The 15,035-nt window shown below is 44.9% G+C and overlaps 1 protein-coding gene across 1 annotated transcript in view; it reads left to right on the top strand.

Annotated features, from left to right (window-relative positions):
• The window catches only part of UPP2 (uridine phosphorylase 2), a gene marked incomplete at both ends in the record, with an annotated part of 32,549 nt that overhangs the window by 6,913 nt on the left and 10,601 nt on the right, over positions 1-15,035 (top strand). Inside the window, 6 exon segments of the mRNA XM_081095907.1 lie at positions 2,048-2,206; positions 4,855-4,967; positions 7,474-7,576; positions 7,580-7,691; positions 11,327-11,359; positions 11,362-11,472. Coding sequence (XP_080952033.1) covers positions 2,048-2,206; positions 4,855-4,967; positions 7,474-7,576; positions 7,580-7,691; positions 11,327-11,359; positions 11,362-11,472 — 631 coding nt within the window.

Below are 15,035 nucleotides of genomic sequence, written 5' to 3'. Positions count from 1 at the left end.
TTGGTGGTCCTCAGCCGTATTTTACTTCTCATTAAGGCAGCCAGACTTAAAATTGTGGCTGGGGGTGATATTTAGTAAGTCTGATTTAAGGGTAAGGCTTCAAGAATGAAAAGGCTCTGTCTATACCTATCATCTTTATGTCACTAGAAGCACTCAGAAATTCCTGTTGATTACAGCAATATCTAGAGTTCAAAGAAGAATTCAAACTGTAAGCTATTCTAACATCTGTTTTTGGTTTTATGGTCAATCTGAATAGTTGTAATTTACATTCACTGGCACTACACAATGAGGTTATTTTCAAACTACTGTATTTTGAAAAAAAACAAAAAACAAAAACAAAAAAAACACCATCTTTGTACTTAGAACTTGAGCTAAGTCTTAATTGTCCATACCAACAGAAGGAAAATTTTTTATAAGTAATCAATAATAACTTAGAAACTCACTTTAGACCATGGTCTTACTCTCTTTGCTACCTAGACTGTATGGCTCACTCCCACTGCAGTTCATTACCAACTTTAAGCCCCATCAGGGAAACTCATCAGAAGCCACAGAAAAGACAAAAATGAGGATAGAAGAGAAGCAGAGGGCGGATAAAAGGATAATTACATCCCATAGTTGAAATTGGAATATTGCTAAATGGAAACAGAACACAACATGTAACCAGACCACCCAATAGTCATAGTAAGTCATTTGTGAATGGGGGTGCCTACTCTACAACCTCAGTTCGGTATTTCCTTAGACAGATATTCTTTCTCCCTGTGCGTGCCCTCACCAGTAATCCTTTTCTCACTGGACTTGAATCAGCTTCTTTTGTACTAAGTTCTGCAATACAGAAACAATAAGCCCGCTCAAGAGCCGGGCAGGAAACTGCTACACGATATGACAAGTAGTACTAACCAACCATTTGTCGAATGCTCAGAAGGCACCTGGCTTTGTACAACGTCCTCTGCCATAGTCAATCCTATTTTCTCCTTACAAAACCATCCAAAGGGTACTGTGTTTTCTACGTTGGAGATGACAATCGGAGGCACATAGAGAGGACATGGGTGACACTCAGCAAGTTGCTTAGTCAGTGATGGGTTTGGGTGCAAAGCCAGATTTATCTCTAAGGGCAGGCCCTTCACCACTGTGCTGCCTTATCTGTCACTGAGCTTCTGCAGGCTCTGCACCTCCCCACTTAAGCTTAGATGCCCTGATGGCTGTGCTACCTTGGGCCTCTGACACCTGCTGCTGCTCATCCTGGTACCCACCAGGCTGGCAGCTCATCCATGTTGCTGGGAGGCCATGCTGATCCTCTCCCACATCCACCGCTCCCACCCCTCATGGATCCCTTATAGGTTATTACACAAGTGCCTCTAAGACAATTTTATAACCATATTTTATTAGATGTGACACTCTTGACTGCCATGCCTGTTGAAATTCCAGAGATGTTAAATTGTGAATACAGCAAAACCAAATTACTGGAGCTGATGAAATACTGTAGTGAGATTTCCAGTCCACAATAAGGCCTGTTCCAGGAGAATTTCTTCTGAGTGAGAAGAAATTTTTGATGTGATTATTTTTGTAAAGCTTTACGTGAACATAGCACATTTTACAATAAAAACTTCTGACTGGGGATTTGGGATGAAGAAACATATCTACACCTTATAGTTCCCCTTTTGCTGTGTTACTTGCATCCCCCATGCTCAGTATTTACTTACCGAGCATTTAGCCTCCTAATGCCCAACAGGAGGCTGCTGCTGTCACCTGAGGAGCTCGCTCATGTTCCCTGCGAACTAAAACACCAGGAAACACCGACTTGAACAAAAGCAACACTTGGTTTGATTTCGTGATGATCTTTTTCTTTACTAATTAAGCGCCAAAAACTTGTGTGTCTTAATGACAGGTCAATGATGCAAATTAGTTAACTCATGAACATAACCCATAACATCTACACACACTCTTAGATAAGTTACTAAAAAATAAAGTAAAATCATTAACGTTGAGATCTGCCCCTCGGTTCTGATCCCAGTCATTAAGGCAGGTGGTTGCTACTTTTTATCGGCAGTTTGTCTGCGTTGGTGGGAGCCCCAACAGGATGAAAGCATTTGCACTGTTTGTGCATAAGGAGCTCAGGTTGCAGGACAGCTGGGAGGACATAAAGGACATCTGTGCCAGGACGGACAGATACTGTACGTACAAAATCGGTCCCATGCTCTCCATCAGCATAAGTACTCCAGGCCTGCACTCCGGCAGCCATCAGGGCTCGCAGAAAAAGAGGAAGCTTCTGTGCCTGGGGTTCTTTCCCCTCCTGCTTTGCCTTCTCACACAATTAAATTAAGTTTCCAGGTGTGACATTCTTTGCTGGAAAAAGTCCCAGGGGCAGAATATAGCATTCTGTGTCACGTTAGTTTATTAGTTACCACTTAGCTACTCACATTAGGGGAAAAACCCTCAAAGCACACTTCCTTTCTTTAGTTTGTGACCGATTAAGCCACCAGTAATTTCTTTTCCTCTGTCCCTTCTCCAGCTTTGGGAATTTTGAGCTTTAAGTTTACAGGGGCCAATTTTCAGGCTTGCCTGAGGCTGCCGTCTAACACGGCAATAAGCCGGCTGAAAAGCTGGTCATGGGTTTCCACAGAGCTCCCGTGAATTGCTCTCCTGTATTTAGACTATGCTGACAGCTACGGGCATACAGTGTCCTAAGACAAAATGGAAGTGGATTAACTTGCAGTTTTAAGGAACACATGGACCATTCCCTCTGGGACTCAGGGTGGCACACCCAGAGGGCAATGGATATGTGTGTGCATGGAACTTGCTTTTCTAAGTGTGTCTCTGCCACAGGGCTGGATTCTGGAACAATAGCTCGAGTCTGTCACATGGCTGGACACTGCAGTCCTCATAGAGGGCAGAGCCAGGCTAGGGAACGATGAAGAGTCCTCTGCAGAGTCTGACAATTCTAAGGAGCTGAATCATATGTGACTCCGGCACCAGGGAAGAGCCAGCAATCCTTGATTACTCTAAGTACCTGGCGAGGGAAGGATGGATGACCATGGCCGAAAGCCTGGAGTAAAGAAGGGAAAATTACCCAATGCCCAGGGGGCCTCTAAGTTCATCTCCCATCTGGGTCAAGAATGCCTGAAACTTGCTTTGGGCTCAAATGAGAGAATCAATTCATTTGTTCATTCAACAACTATAGAATATCTACAATGGAAGGAAACTCAATATTGTTTGATCTAGGCAAATGTTGTCTTACTAACTTTTGTTTGACATTTAGACTACAACTGTCATTTTTTTTCTTGCACAATGAATGGGTGAGGACAAAAAATAAGGTTTCTAAAACTGTGAAATTATTGTAAACAAGCAGTAAAACTTGTAAGGTATAAAAACAGCAGTAATATGGATCATGCCCAGAGGTCAGGCAATTCGAAATGGGCCTCCCTAGGCATACAGAGGATTTCCAGTTTAGGCCCCTTCTTTGAAAAGTCTTTCTCTCCAGCAGCTGAGGGGTGTGTGCGTGTGTGTGTGTCTGTGTGTGTGTGTGTCAGAGACAGAGAGAGAGACTTTAGCAGAAACACACAAGCCCATTTGTCATTTTGCTACCATGTCACATAATAAGTGATCATTATAAACCCATCACATATCTGATTTAGAAGGAACCTAATAGATCAAAGAATGGTTCGTTGCTTAATGTACAGCTGAGCAAATGAGATTTAGAGAGTTTGCTCTTTAGTGGCAGAGTCAGTGCCAAAGCCCACGCGTGTTCACCTTGGACATAGAAATTAATTCAGGTTTGACTCGTGTCTCCAGGAGACTTACGATGCTTTTGGAAGTCAGGGCATATTCCATGGAAACCGAATATGGGAACCTCAGAGGCTCAAATTTGTCATCGTTTAATATTCTTGATGACGAGAGGGAGGGAACTCAGGGGAGGACACCCCAGTCGTGGCTGCAGTGGTTTCCTGATTTGCTAACGAGACCATCAGTGGCAGACATCACCTGCTGCCATGATAACCCTGGTGCTTTAGGCACCCAAGTCTCTGTGCCCAAGGGCAGAACTAGAACACACGTGACCCTCTGACGCTAGGCTCGGCATAAAATGGCCTCTGATTCCGAACTCAGCTCCAGCCACTGCAAATTCCACATGAAGGATCGTTCTGGAGAGTTAGTAGGACATATTGATCACGAGGAGTTGCCAAATCCTATTGTTGGCCCCTCTTCTGGTGTCATTGACTGTCCCGTTCCAAATGCTGAGGAAAACCGGGATTATGGTTGTGACCTGTTGCCATTTACCCTCAGCTGCACATTCACTATCACTCTACATTACTGGATCTGGATGGAACCCACGTGTCTACTCTATGTTCCAGAGCTCGCACAGAATTTGCAGCAAACGAGCAAGGCCACCTGAGAGCAATGCCGCGGACTCACCATTTCATTTAGTGGGGTGGAAAGGGACTGATCCCCTGGCAGCCAAGTTTGTATTTCCTCGATATCAAGTCAATCTTGGGAAAAAACTCTATTTCGCAGGCTCAGTGTAAAGAGCCCAGAGGGGAGATGAGCAGGGGTACTGCCCTGACACACCAGTACACCGTGCCATCGTGGGCCACCCTCCTTCTGCTCCCGACGACCAGGCTGCACTCAGCTTACCTGGCAGGGAGCTGCCGCTCACTGGTCCTCACAGATGGGCACATCTATCAGCGTGTCATGTAGGCGTCAGTTAGAGCTGACTTACGGTTTCCCCAGCTTTGGCAAAGTCATAATGATTATGTAAATTTCTCTGAGGGCTGTTAACTTGTAATGAAGAAAGAAAATATGTCCTGTGCATATATCAGTTTGCGAGATGTAGAGTGACGTTCGTTCCCTTTCTCTCAACAGCATGGCATGGGGATCCCCTCCATTTCGATCATGCTGCATGAACTCATCAAATTACTGCACCATGCCCAGCGCTGTGATGTCACCATGATCAGAATGGGTACATCAGGGGGAACAGGTTGAGATGTTTGACTTCTACTGTTAAATCCCAGGGATTGTTCCCTGCAAAGCAGCTGCCAAAAGACACCAACATTCCCCAAACCCAGCAGAAATCCAGATGGGCTAAGGAGTGTCAGGAAGCTCAGCTTGAGGACATTTAACGAAATTACAGAAATATTTTCTTTTTATCTCCCTTTTTTTTCTCTCCATGGAAAACTGGAGTGGACTTAGGTGTTCTTATGGGGAAGAGTGGAAGAATTGCTAAGGAATATGTTTTCAGGATAAGAGAAAGTTTTGAGGGTTACAGTAAATTTTGAGGTGTAGAGATTTCGTAAGTGACAGAAACAAGTGCTTTCAAGTAAAAAGAAATAATCACTATTAATTGCCTTATTTGTCAGCTAAGTAAGCACACATCATAGGAACACATTGTGTTTAGCTCATGCTGGTGACTGCATCCTTTTTCTTGTCTGTTTCTTTTCCTCATCAACACACCAGAACAGGCCACCCTGGGCCTTTAGGGAAGGGCCAGCTAGAGCTTCTTCAAGTCTTCCCAGAGCTTCCCCTCTCCCTGCCTCCTGGCTGGTCAGGCCTCTGGGAAGGGCCTTCTTCATGCTTCCACCTTGAGATGAGGTCAAGTTATTTTTTCAAGCTTTTCTTCAGGAGCAGATCATAAGAGGGGCCATTTTCCTATGTCGCCATGTGCAGATACAGACAGAGCATTGTAATGGGAACGTTTGGCTGACAGAGTGACAAGACTGAAGGAAAATTCTAAAAAGGGCCGAGATTTTTGTCTGAGAACTACACATTTTTGGAGCAAGAAGGGACCTTTAGAAGTCCTCAAACAAAACACTAGAGAATGACTTGTCCAGTATCACAGAGCTTCAGGTGGCTGGGCCATGCTTCCCCAGAAACAGACATAATTAGAAAGACTGGGCTCTTCCCACAACTGTGGTCCAGGAATAAAGTCCACCCAAGGCACTCAAAGGTGGGACTAAAGTGAAAGGACTTCTGTAGATATGCATCCTGACAGAGAGGAATGTGAGCATCAGTGCCAGATGAGCTATCCTTCCGGATGCCTTTCTTTTGGCCTCTGAAAGACTTTAACATGTATCCACACATGTCTTAACACATCTAAATATTAGCAAGACATCGTTTTGATGCCCACATTTTCAACTTCCTTCTCAATCATTTCCTATCCCTAGGATATTTCAGATAATTCAAGGAGCCACTTGTTTGACTTATGTAAAAAGTGTCTGACCCACCAAAGCTCATTCATCAGAGTCCATCTTGGGTCCCTAGGTGGATCTCCTAAATTAATCCCCTGTTGATCAACACTGAAAGTTATAAAAACCCAGTTATATGGCTGTGCTCAATAGAAGGCCAGATAGTAAGTACTTAAGGCTTTGTATTATGGAAGCAAACATAGACAACATGTAATGAACGAATGTGGCTGTGATCCAAGAAAACTTTATTTACAAAGACGGTCTGAATTTAGCCCATGGATTGTAGTTTGCAGATGTCTGCCCTATGGCATCTCTATGGAAGCATTTGCTTATTTGATACATTTTTATTGAGTATCTATAATGCGATAGGCATAACGCTAGAACTGGGGAGACAGCAATGAACAATGCTCTTGACTTTATAGAGCTTATGTTTAATCAGGGCCACAGGCAAACAAATGAGTAATTACAAAAAGTGAGATGAATGTTAGAACAGGAGTCTAGGGCACTGCCATTGTATAGTCCCTTATTTTGGCTCTAAACAGAAATCAGAATGGGTCAAAGACTAGGTCAAAAGCTGGCCCCGGGGAAATTTACTGTCACCAACCTATGTTGCCTTTTTATCCCCGCTGTTCCCCCTCCTGAATTCAGACCTTTGGAAGGAAGTGACTTAAGCCCATACCTGAAGAATGAGTTGGTGTTAGTCTGATGAAAAGGTGTGGGGAGGACAAAAGAGCATTTCAGCAGGGAGAAGAACAGTCCAGAAAATGGCTTCTCAAGTCCCTGTGACTTAGTTACTAAGGCCCATGAGCAAGCCAGACTTCGTAGCCCTGGAAGGTCAGCCAGGAGGCCCAATTTACATGGGGTCAGAGAGGGGAGGGGGATGATGTGAGGAGAATCAGAAGGAAAGGGGGATATAGATGCAAAGAAATTACAGTAATCAAGGAGATGCAGAGAAGATTAAATATCAAGTAGTCACATCATTTTAGGCAAGCTACTTGCTGGCAGGCTCATTTAGTTTATTCCTGACCTAATTTATTCAAATTTGAGCCTGAAGGCCAATACTAATTTGCATGTCCAAGAGTCATGTTTGTCTTGAAATCTAAACCCCATCACATTGTAAATGTGAATCCGGGAAGACAGCACATGCAAATGCCTGTTCTGAATGTTATTATTTAATTGCATTTGGAAAAAAAATAATTTCAAGGATGGAAAGAGGGAGAACCATTAGCAATGAGCATTAATTAATGTTGGCAGAATTGATTACATACTCTGTGTCAAAGTAACCACTCATTTATTCCAGCATCCCGGGGGTCGCACCGGGGTCTGTTGTAATAATAGACACAGCTGTGGACTCCTTCTTCAAGCCCAGATTTGAACAGGTTGTCTTGGACAACGTTGTCACCTGAAGTACTGAACTTGACAAGGAACTGGTGGAGGAACTATTCAACTGCAGCAGAGAAATTCCCAACTTCCCAACCCTCATTGGACATACGATGTATACCTATGATTTTTATGAAGGTGAGAAGAATGTATAAATTGCGAAAGCAACTCTTTGTTATTCAAACCCATCATTTATATTAAAACCTTCACTTTAGAAATTTAAAAGTTGGGGATTTAAAAAGGGACTGAAACAGCCTTTTTAACTTCCTATAGCAGAGGAACGTAGGACTAGAACGAGCAGCAGAGAAACAACCATAGTGACTATGTATTGAGAGTGGGTTAAATCCTCCAAGAACAAATTGAATACTAAAATGCAATTAATGATGTTAGCAAAATCTTCTCTCTGTTAAAGCCTTTCATTTCAATTGATGACTCTGGGAGAAGGGGAGTGTGCTGATTCTGTGTTTCTGCCATTTTGGGGTACGATCACCTACAGCACGAAGTGACCTGGTTGGTACTCAGGAAAGAGTGGGACCCAGAAAACATTTAGAGGAGGAATTCCAAAGGGATGGGTGGTACCGAAGTTATCCATTTTTCTCTCAGTGACAATTAAAGTGTTCCCAAATCAAGTTAAGGAACGAATTGAAGGTGACTGCTAAGTAGCTTTTATAACAAGGGATGAGAAGCCAGGAGAATAAAGTGTCAAGGGCAGACCCTGCTCATTCCAGAAGAAAGAATCTAACCGAGGGTGGTACCATTCCTTGGAGGGCATTCTAGAAAAATTGTAGTGTGGTTGTGTTTTAGTATGTTCACCAAAGTACACATTATTTCATTTCAAATTATTTTTCTTTGGATCAAACTTAGGCTATTATATTACAACTAGAGGCCCGGTGCACAAAAATTTGTGCACTCGGGGGGCAGGGGAGGAAGGGGAGGTCCCTCAGCCCGGCCTGTGCCCTCTCGCAGTCTGGGATCCCTCGGGAGATAATGACCTGCTGGCTTAGGCCTGCTCCCAGGTGGCAGAGGGCAGGCCCAATCCCTAGGTGCAGCCCCTGGTCGGGCTCAGAGCAGGGCCAATTGGGGAGTTGGGGCACCGCTCCCTGTCATGCACAGAGTAGGGCGGATCGGGAGGTTGCGATGCCACCCTCAGTCATGCTCAGGGTAGGGCCCATCAGGGGGGTTGGGGCTCCGTACCCTGTCACGCACAGAGCAGGGCCAATCAGGGGGTTGGGGAGCTCCCCCCGTGTCACGCACAGAGCAGGGCGGATCAGGGGGTTGGGGCACCGCCCTCTATCACCCACAGAGCAGGGCATATCCGGGGGTTGGGGTGCCGCCGCTCTCACACTCAGGGCAGGGCTGATGGGGAGGTTATGGCTCTACCCCATCACACACAGAGCAGGGCCCGTGGGGGGGGGGGGGGGCGCCGCCCCCTGTCACACACACAGCAGGGCCGATCAGGGGGTTGGGGTGCTGCACCCTGTCACGCACAGAGCCGCAGGGCGATCAGGGGGTTGGGCGCCTTCCCCTGTCACAAACAGAGCAGGGCAGATAGGGAGGTTGTGGCCCCGCCCCCTGTCACACACAGAGCCGCAGGGCAATCAGGGGGTTTGGGAGCTGCCCCCTGTCACACTGATCCCGGTGCCGGGAGGCCTCGAGGCTTTGCTGATCCCGGTGCCGGGAGGCCTCGAGGCTTTGCTGATCCCGGTGCTGGGAGGCATATTACCCTTTTACTATATAGGATAGAGGCCTGGTGCATGGGTGGGGGCTGGCTGGTTTGCCCTGAAGGGTGTCCTGGATCAGGGTGGGGGTCCCCACTGGGGTGCCTGGCCAGCCTGGGTGAGGGGATGATGGCTGTTTGCAGCTGGTCACATACCCTTCAGGGTGGGGGTCCCCACTGGGGTGCCTGCCCAGTCTGGGTGAGGGGCTGAGGGATGTTTAAAGGCTGGCAGGTGACTGAAGCTCCCAACTGCTTCTTTTTCCTTTTTTTTTTATTCTGGGCCAGCTTTAGCTTTGGCTCCAGCTCTGAGGCCTCAGCTGCTGAAAGCAGGTTTCTGGGGTTTTGTTTAGCTTCTATATTTGTAACAATGTTTCAAACTGCAAGCTCAGAGGCCGGCAGTGGCAGGCAGGGAATGTTGGAGTCCTCCATCACTGAAGCTAAACAAAAGGTGCCTGGCTGCTGGCCGCCATCTTGGCTGGCAGTTAATTTGCATATCACCCTGATTAGCCAATGGGAAGGGTAGCAGACGTATGGCTTATTACCATGTTTCTCTTTTATTAGATAGGATTTTAAAATTATATATGCATATAGGCTATAGTACCTGTAAATGTTACTTCAGGTTAGTAACATTTTATTTTATAACCCATTATTATAAAACAGGAGGCATGCTGGGTGTGATAGGGTGGAAACACTCTGTCATAGATTTGGCCGCTTTGTTGTGAGGGTCAAGGGTGGGTATAAGGCAGATCTTACAAATGACAGCCCGTTGGAGCCCCTATTTTCTTTGGTCTGCACAGAATTTTTAAAATGTGAATTATTTTGCCAGCATTTATAATTTCTTGAAATTTCACATGAAAATTCATAGTTTGGGCTCCTTGAAATACCATAGCATTAAAAAATTTTAAATAATGCATGGCAGCCAGGCAAGCCCAGCCGACACCAAGGAGCACTCAGCTGACATTCAATGAAGGGGAGGGCGGCGGCTCCCTTCAGGTCCTGCAGACCTCACTGACATCACCTGCTTGGCGTCTGGGACATCTGAGTTGGAATTGCTTAAAGAACACTATATTAGAGGGGCTGGCAGGCAGCCTTAAGGAGGAAGGGACAAGGAGAAGCAGACAGCCAGGGGGGAAGTAGCCTGAAAGATTAAAAGCGAGGAAAGGAAGCCAAACAGAGGACTGTGCAAATAATGATGGTGACAGAGTGCTGTTGGCCTCCCTGCTCCAACCCAGGCCATCCTTGGGCGTGTGGTGGGGAGAAGTCTGTTCCCAGAGCCTGCAGGGTGGAGGAGGAGTTGGAGCGTTAGATTTTTTCCACCTCCTTCCAGCCCCACTAATTGATACAAGAGAGATTAAATGATAAGTGAACACCGAGAGCATCACAGAAGGGAAAAGGTGATCACCAAAGGGTGCAGGCAGCTTGGAGCTGTGTGGGGAGAAGAAGGTGGACACATTGGTACCATTGTCACGATGGGTAGATGCAGAGTTGCAGTGTCCAAACCATGGCCCTGCTCCTCAAGGAGCTCAGAGCATCACTAAGGTTCGACGTCTCTTCTCCCCCAGCTCCTGGCCCCAGGCCATCCCCCAGTCCCGGGAGCCAACCAGAGATTTTCCTCAAAGGGCAGATCTCTCAGTGACCCTCAGGTTCAACATTTCCTCTTTGAAAGTAGCAAGTAATCTCTGGAGTGACAATTTGGCACTATGTGAATATCTTGTAACCCAACTCTCTTTTACCCAATGATTTTAGCCTGGGTTACAAAATGATGATTTTCTAATTCCATTATCCCTGGGCACAGTGCTGGTTGCCATGGCCACCTGCCCCAGAGCCAGGGCACTCAGCACCGTGGAGACTACTCTCTACACAGGAGACACTGGAGTTGGGCACAGCCTTGCTCCCGGTCCAGTGATAGGAAGACTCGGTCAGCGGGTTTATCCTACCTGGGGCGCAGGCCCAGGAGTCAGAGTCAGCTGCGGAGCACTCAGCTGACAGCAAGCCTCTTGGTGGCGCCGCTGCCACTGTCCTCATCAGGTTGCTCACTGCTCTCTGTCTCTTTCAGGCCAGGGTCGACTAGCTGGAGCCCTGTGCAGCTTTCCAGAGAGAAAAAGGTAGACCATTTGAAGAGAGCACAGATAGCTGCTGTCAGGAATATCGAGATGGAATCTACAGTGTTGGCGGCCATGTGTGGACTCTGTGGTCTGAACGGTAAGTTCTTCATGAATGCCTAGGGTGCAAGTCTCTTCTTTTCTAAAGTTACTTTCACGCTGCAGGAGAAGAAAAAGCTATAGAGTCCTTTAGGTTAAATGCATGCCTTACAATTGTTTATAATATGGATTATCTCACAACGTCTTGTGAGTGGGCAGGATGTTATTCCCATCATGCAAATGAGGAAACCAAACCTTAAGGGTCAAAAGCAAGTTGCCCAAGGTCACCAGCCAGTGGGTTATGTAGCTAGGACGTGACAGAAAGTTCCACTTTCTTCATCTGGGTAGTGGCTGCTATTTTCTATTACAATTTAATTTATCAAGACATGGCACAATGATCACAGGAGAGAACCAAGATGGCGGCATAGGTTAACGCCGGAGTTTGCTGCTTTGAACAACTACTTCAAAAGTGAAACTAAAAGACGGAGGGACATCACCCAGAACCACTGGAACGCTGGCTGAGTGGAAGTCCTACAACTAGGAGGAAAGAGAAACGCATACGGACACTCAGAGGAGGCGCAGTGCTGAAGTCAAATTCTGAGGTGCGGAGTGCGCACGCGGAGCGGGCTGGCGGCGGAGGGCGCGGTTGGCGTTTTCAATCGGGAGGGAGTCGCAGACTCTGAGCTCCAGATCCGGGCGAGTCTTTAGGGACCCAGACTCAAACGGGAGAAGCGGGTCTGTCTGGCTTCGGTCAGAGCGAGTGCAGCTTTCTCTCCTAGCTTTGCAGCGGGTGCTGGGACTCAGAGAGGCAGAGCCCCTGGGGACAGGACTGAGAGCCGCCATCACTGCTCTCTCCGGCCCACCCTGTTGATCCTGTGCGACCCGCCCCGGCCAAGCCCTGCACAGAGGCATTTGCCGGATAGCCTCAGGCAAACGCCAGATTAGCACCTCCCTAGAGGACAGAAGTTCTCTCACTGCTGACACAGCTGATTCTCATAGCCACTTGGCCTGGAGGTCAAACCCTCCCTGGAATTAGCTACAACAATCAAAATTTAACTATAAGACCACGAACAAAGACCACTAGGGGGTGCATCAAGGAAGCATAACAAAATGCGGAGACAAAGAAACAGGACAAAATTGTCAATGGAAGATCTAGAGTTCAGAACCACACTTTTAAGGTCTCTCAAGAACTGTTTAGAAGCCGCCGATAAACTTAATGAGATCTACAAGAAAACTAATGAGACCCTCGATGTTATATTGGGGAACCAACTAGAAATTAAGCATACACTGACTGAAATAAAGAATATTATACAGACTCCCGACAGCAGAACAGAGGAGCGCAAGAATCAAGTCAATGATTTGAAATGCGAGGAAGCAAAAAACACCCAACTGGAAAAGCAAAATGAAAAAAGAATCCAAAAATGCGAGGATAGTGTAAGGAGCCTCTGGGACAGCTTCAAGCGTACCAACATCAGAATTATAGGGGTGCCAGAAGATGAGAGAGAGCAAGATATTGAAAACCTATTTGAAGAAATAATGACAGAAAACTTCCCTCACCTGGTGAAAGAAATGGACTTACAGGTCCAAGAAGCGCGGAGAACCCCAAACAAAAGGAATCCAAAGAGGACCACACCAAGACACATCATAATTAAAATGCCAAGAGCAAAAGATAAAGAGAGAATCTTAAAAACAGCAAGAGAAAGAAACTCAGTTACCTACAAGGGAATACCCATACAACTGTCAGCTGATTTCTCAACAGAAACTTTGCAGTCCAGAAGGGAGTGGCAAGAAATATTCAAAGTGATGAACACCAAGAACCTACAACCAAGATTACTTTATCCAGCAAAGCTATCATTCAGAATTGAAGGTCAGATAAAGAGCTTCCCAGATAAGGAAAAGCTAAAGGAGTTCATCACCACCAAACCAGGATTATATGAAATGCTGAAAGGTATCCTTTAAGAAGAGGAAGAGGAAGAAAAAGGTAAAGATACAAATTATGAACAACAAATATGCATCTATCAACAAGTGAATCTAAGAATCAAGTGAATAAATAATCCGATGAACAGAATGAACTGTTGATTATAATAGAATCAGGGACATAGAAAGGGAATGGACTGACTATTCTTGGGGGGGAAAGGGGTGTGGGAGATGCAGGAAGAGACTGGACAAAAATCGTGCACCTATGGATGAGGACAGTGGGTGGGGAGTGAGGGCGGAGGGTGGGGCGGGAACTGGGAGGAGGGGAGTTATGGGGGGGAAAAAAGAGGAACAAATGTAATAATCTGAACAATAAAGATTTAATTAAAAAAAAAAAGACATGGCACAAATAACATATTTCAAAAATAGTGAGTGGAATAGTGGTGCATTTTTAAAGTTAATTTGCATGCATTTTTGTTTTTTCCAACTTTCTATTTTGAAAAATTTCAATAATACAGAAAATTGAAAGAATAGCTTAATAGATACCTATATGCTCTTTACCAAGATTCAATAATTTTTAGTATTTTGCCACATTTGTGCATGCTCTCTAAGTGTATATATATATGTATATATGTATATATACATATATATGTATGTGTATGTGTATATATATATATGTGTGTGTGTGTGTGTGTGTGTGTGTGTGTATAAAGCACCCCTATTTGTCTTTGCTCCTGAATCATTTATAAATGAATTGTAAATATCATGGCACTTAACTCTTGTACCTCAGCATCATTTCCTAAGAATAAAAATATTCTCCTAATGACCACAATACCATATCAAAACAAAAAAGGCTAAAAAAAATTAAATACGTTTCATAAAAAGACTTAACATCCATCCCATATTTAAATTTTTCTAAAATATCTTTTATAGAATTTTTCCTTAACCAATATCAAATTAATTTTATACATTATATTACTTGTTATATCTCTGTAGTTATTACATCTAGAATATTCACCTTACTTTTCTTTTTTCTCAAGACAGTAGGTTTGTTTTGTGTGGTTTTTTTTTTAGTCCAGGCTATTATCTTGTAGAATATCCAATGTTCTAGATCTGCCTGTGTGGTTCACCATGGGGTTTCACTTGCTCCTCTAGGCTGCATTTTTCTTGTAAAGTGGAAGTGAGGTCAAGTGACTTGATTAGATACAATTGTATGGCAAAAACACTTCCGAGTAATGGAAACTCTCCATTGCACCGCATCAAGGAGATGTAATGTGAGGGTGTTCCACTATTAGTAATTTCGAGTTGCATCACTTGGTTCAAGTGGTAACTGCCATCTCATGCCATTGAAAAGCTAAAGTCCTCGCTCTGTAAGTAGCAAGTAATCTCTGGGGTGATAGATAATCTGGCACTGTGTGAATACCCTATAACCCGGCCATCTTTTACCCAATGATTTTAGCATGGGCTACAAAATGATGGTTTTTCTCACTCCATTGTTCCTCCTATGTTTATTAGCTAGCATTCTTCTTTAAAACGAGCTTTACATCCTCACACACATTTCTGCCTTTATCTCTTTTTTTCTTTTTGGTTGGGATGAGTCATTGTTGTATTGTGGATTTTATTCAATTCAATGTGTTATAAGTGGATCTGTCATTATTTTTTTGATACTCAAATTATCCCAAATTTGGCCAGGAAGAGGCTCCTCTA

This window comes from Myotis nattereri (genome assembly GCF_964212035.1).
Source record: "Myotis nattereri genome assembly, chromosome: 7".
NCBI classification, from domain to species: domain Eukaryota; kingdom Metazoa; phylum Chordata; class Mammalia; order Chiroptera; family Vespertilionidae; genus Myotis; species Myotis nattereri.
The sequence above is the reverse complement of the archived record's forward strand: the minus strand, read 5'-3'. Positions and strand labels throughout refer to the sequence as shown.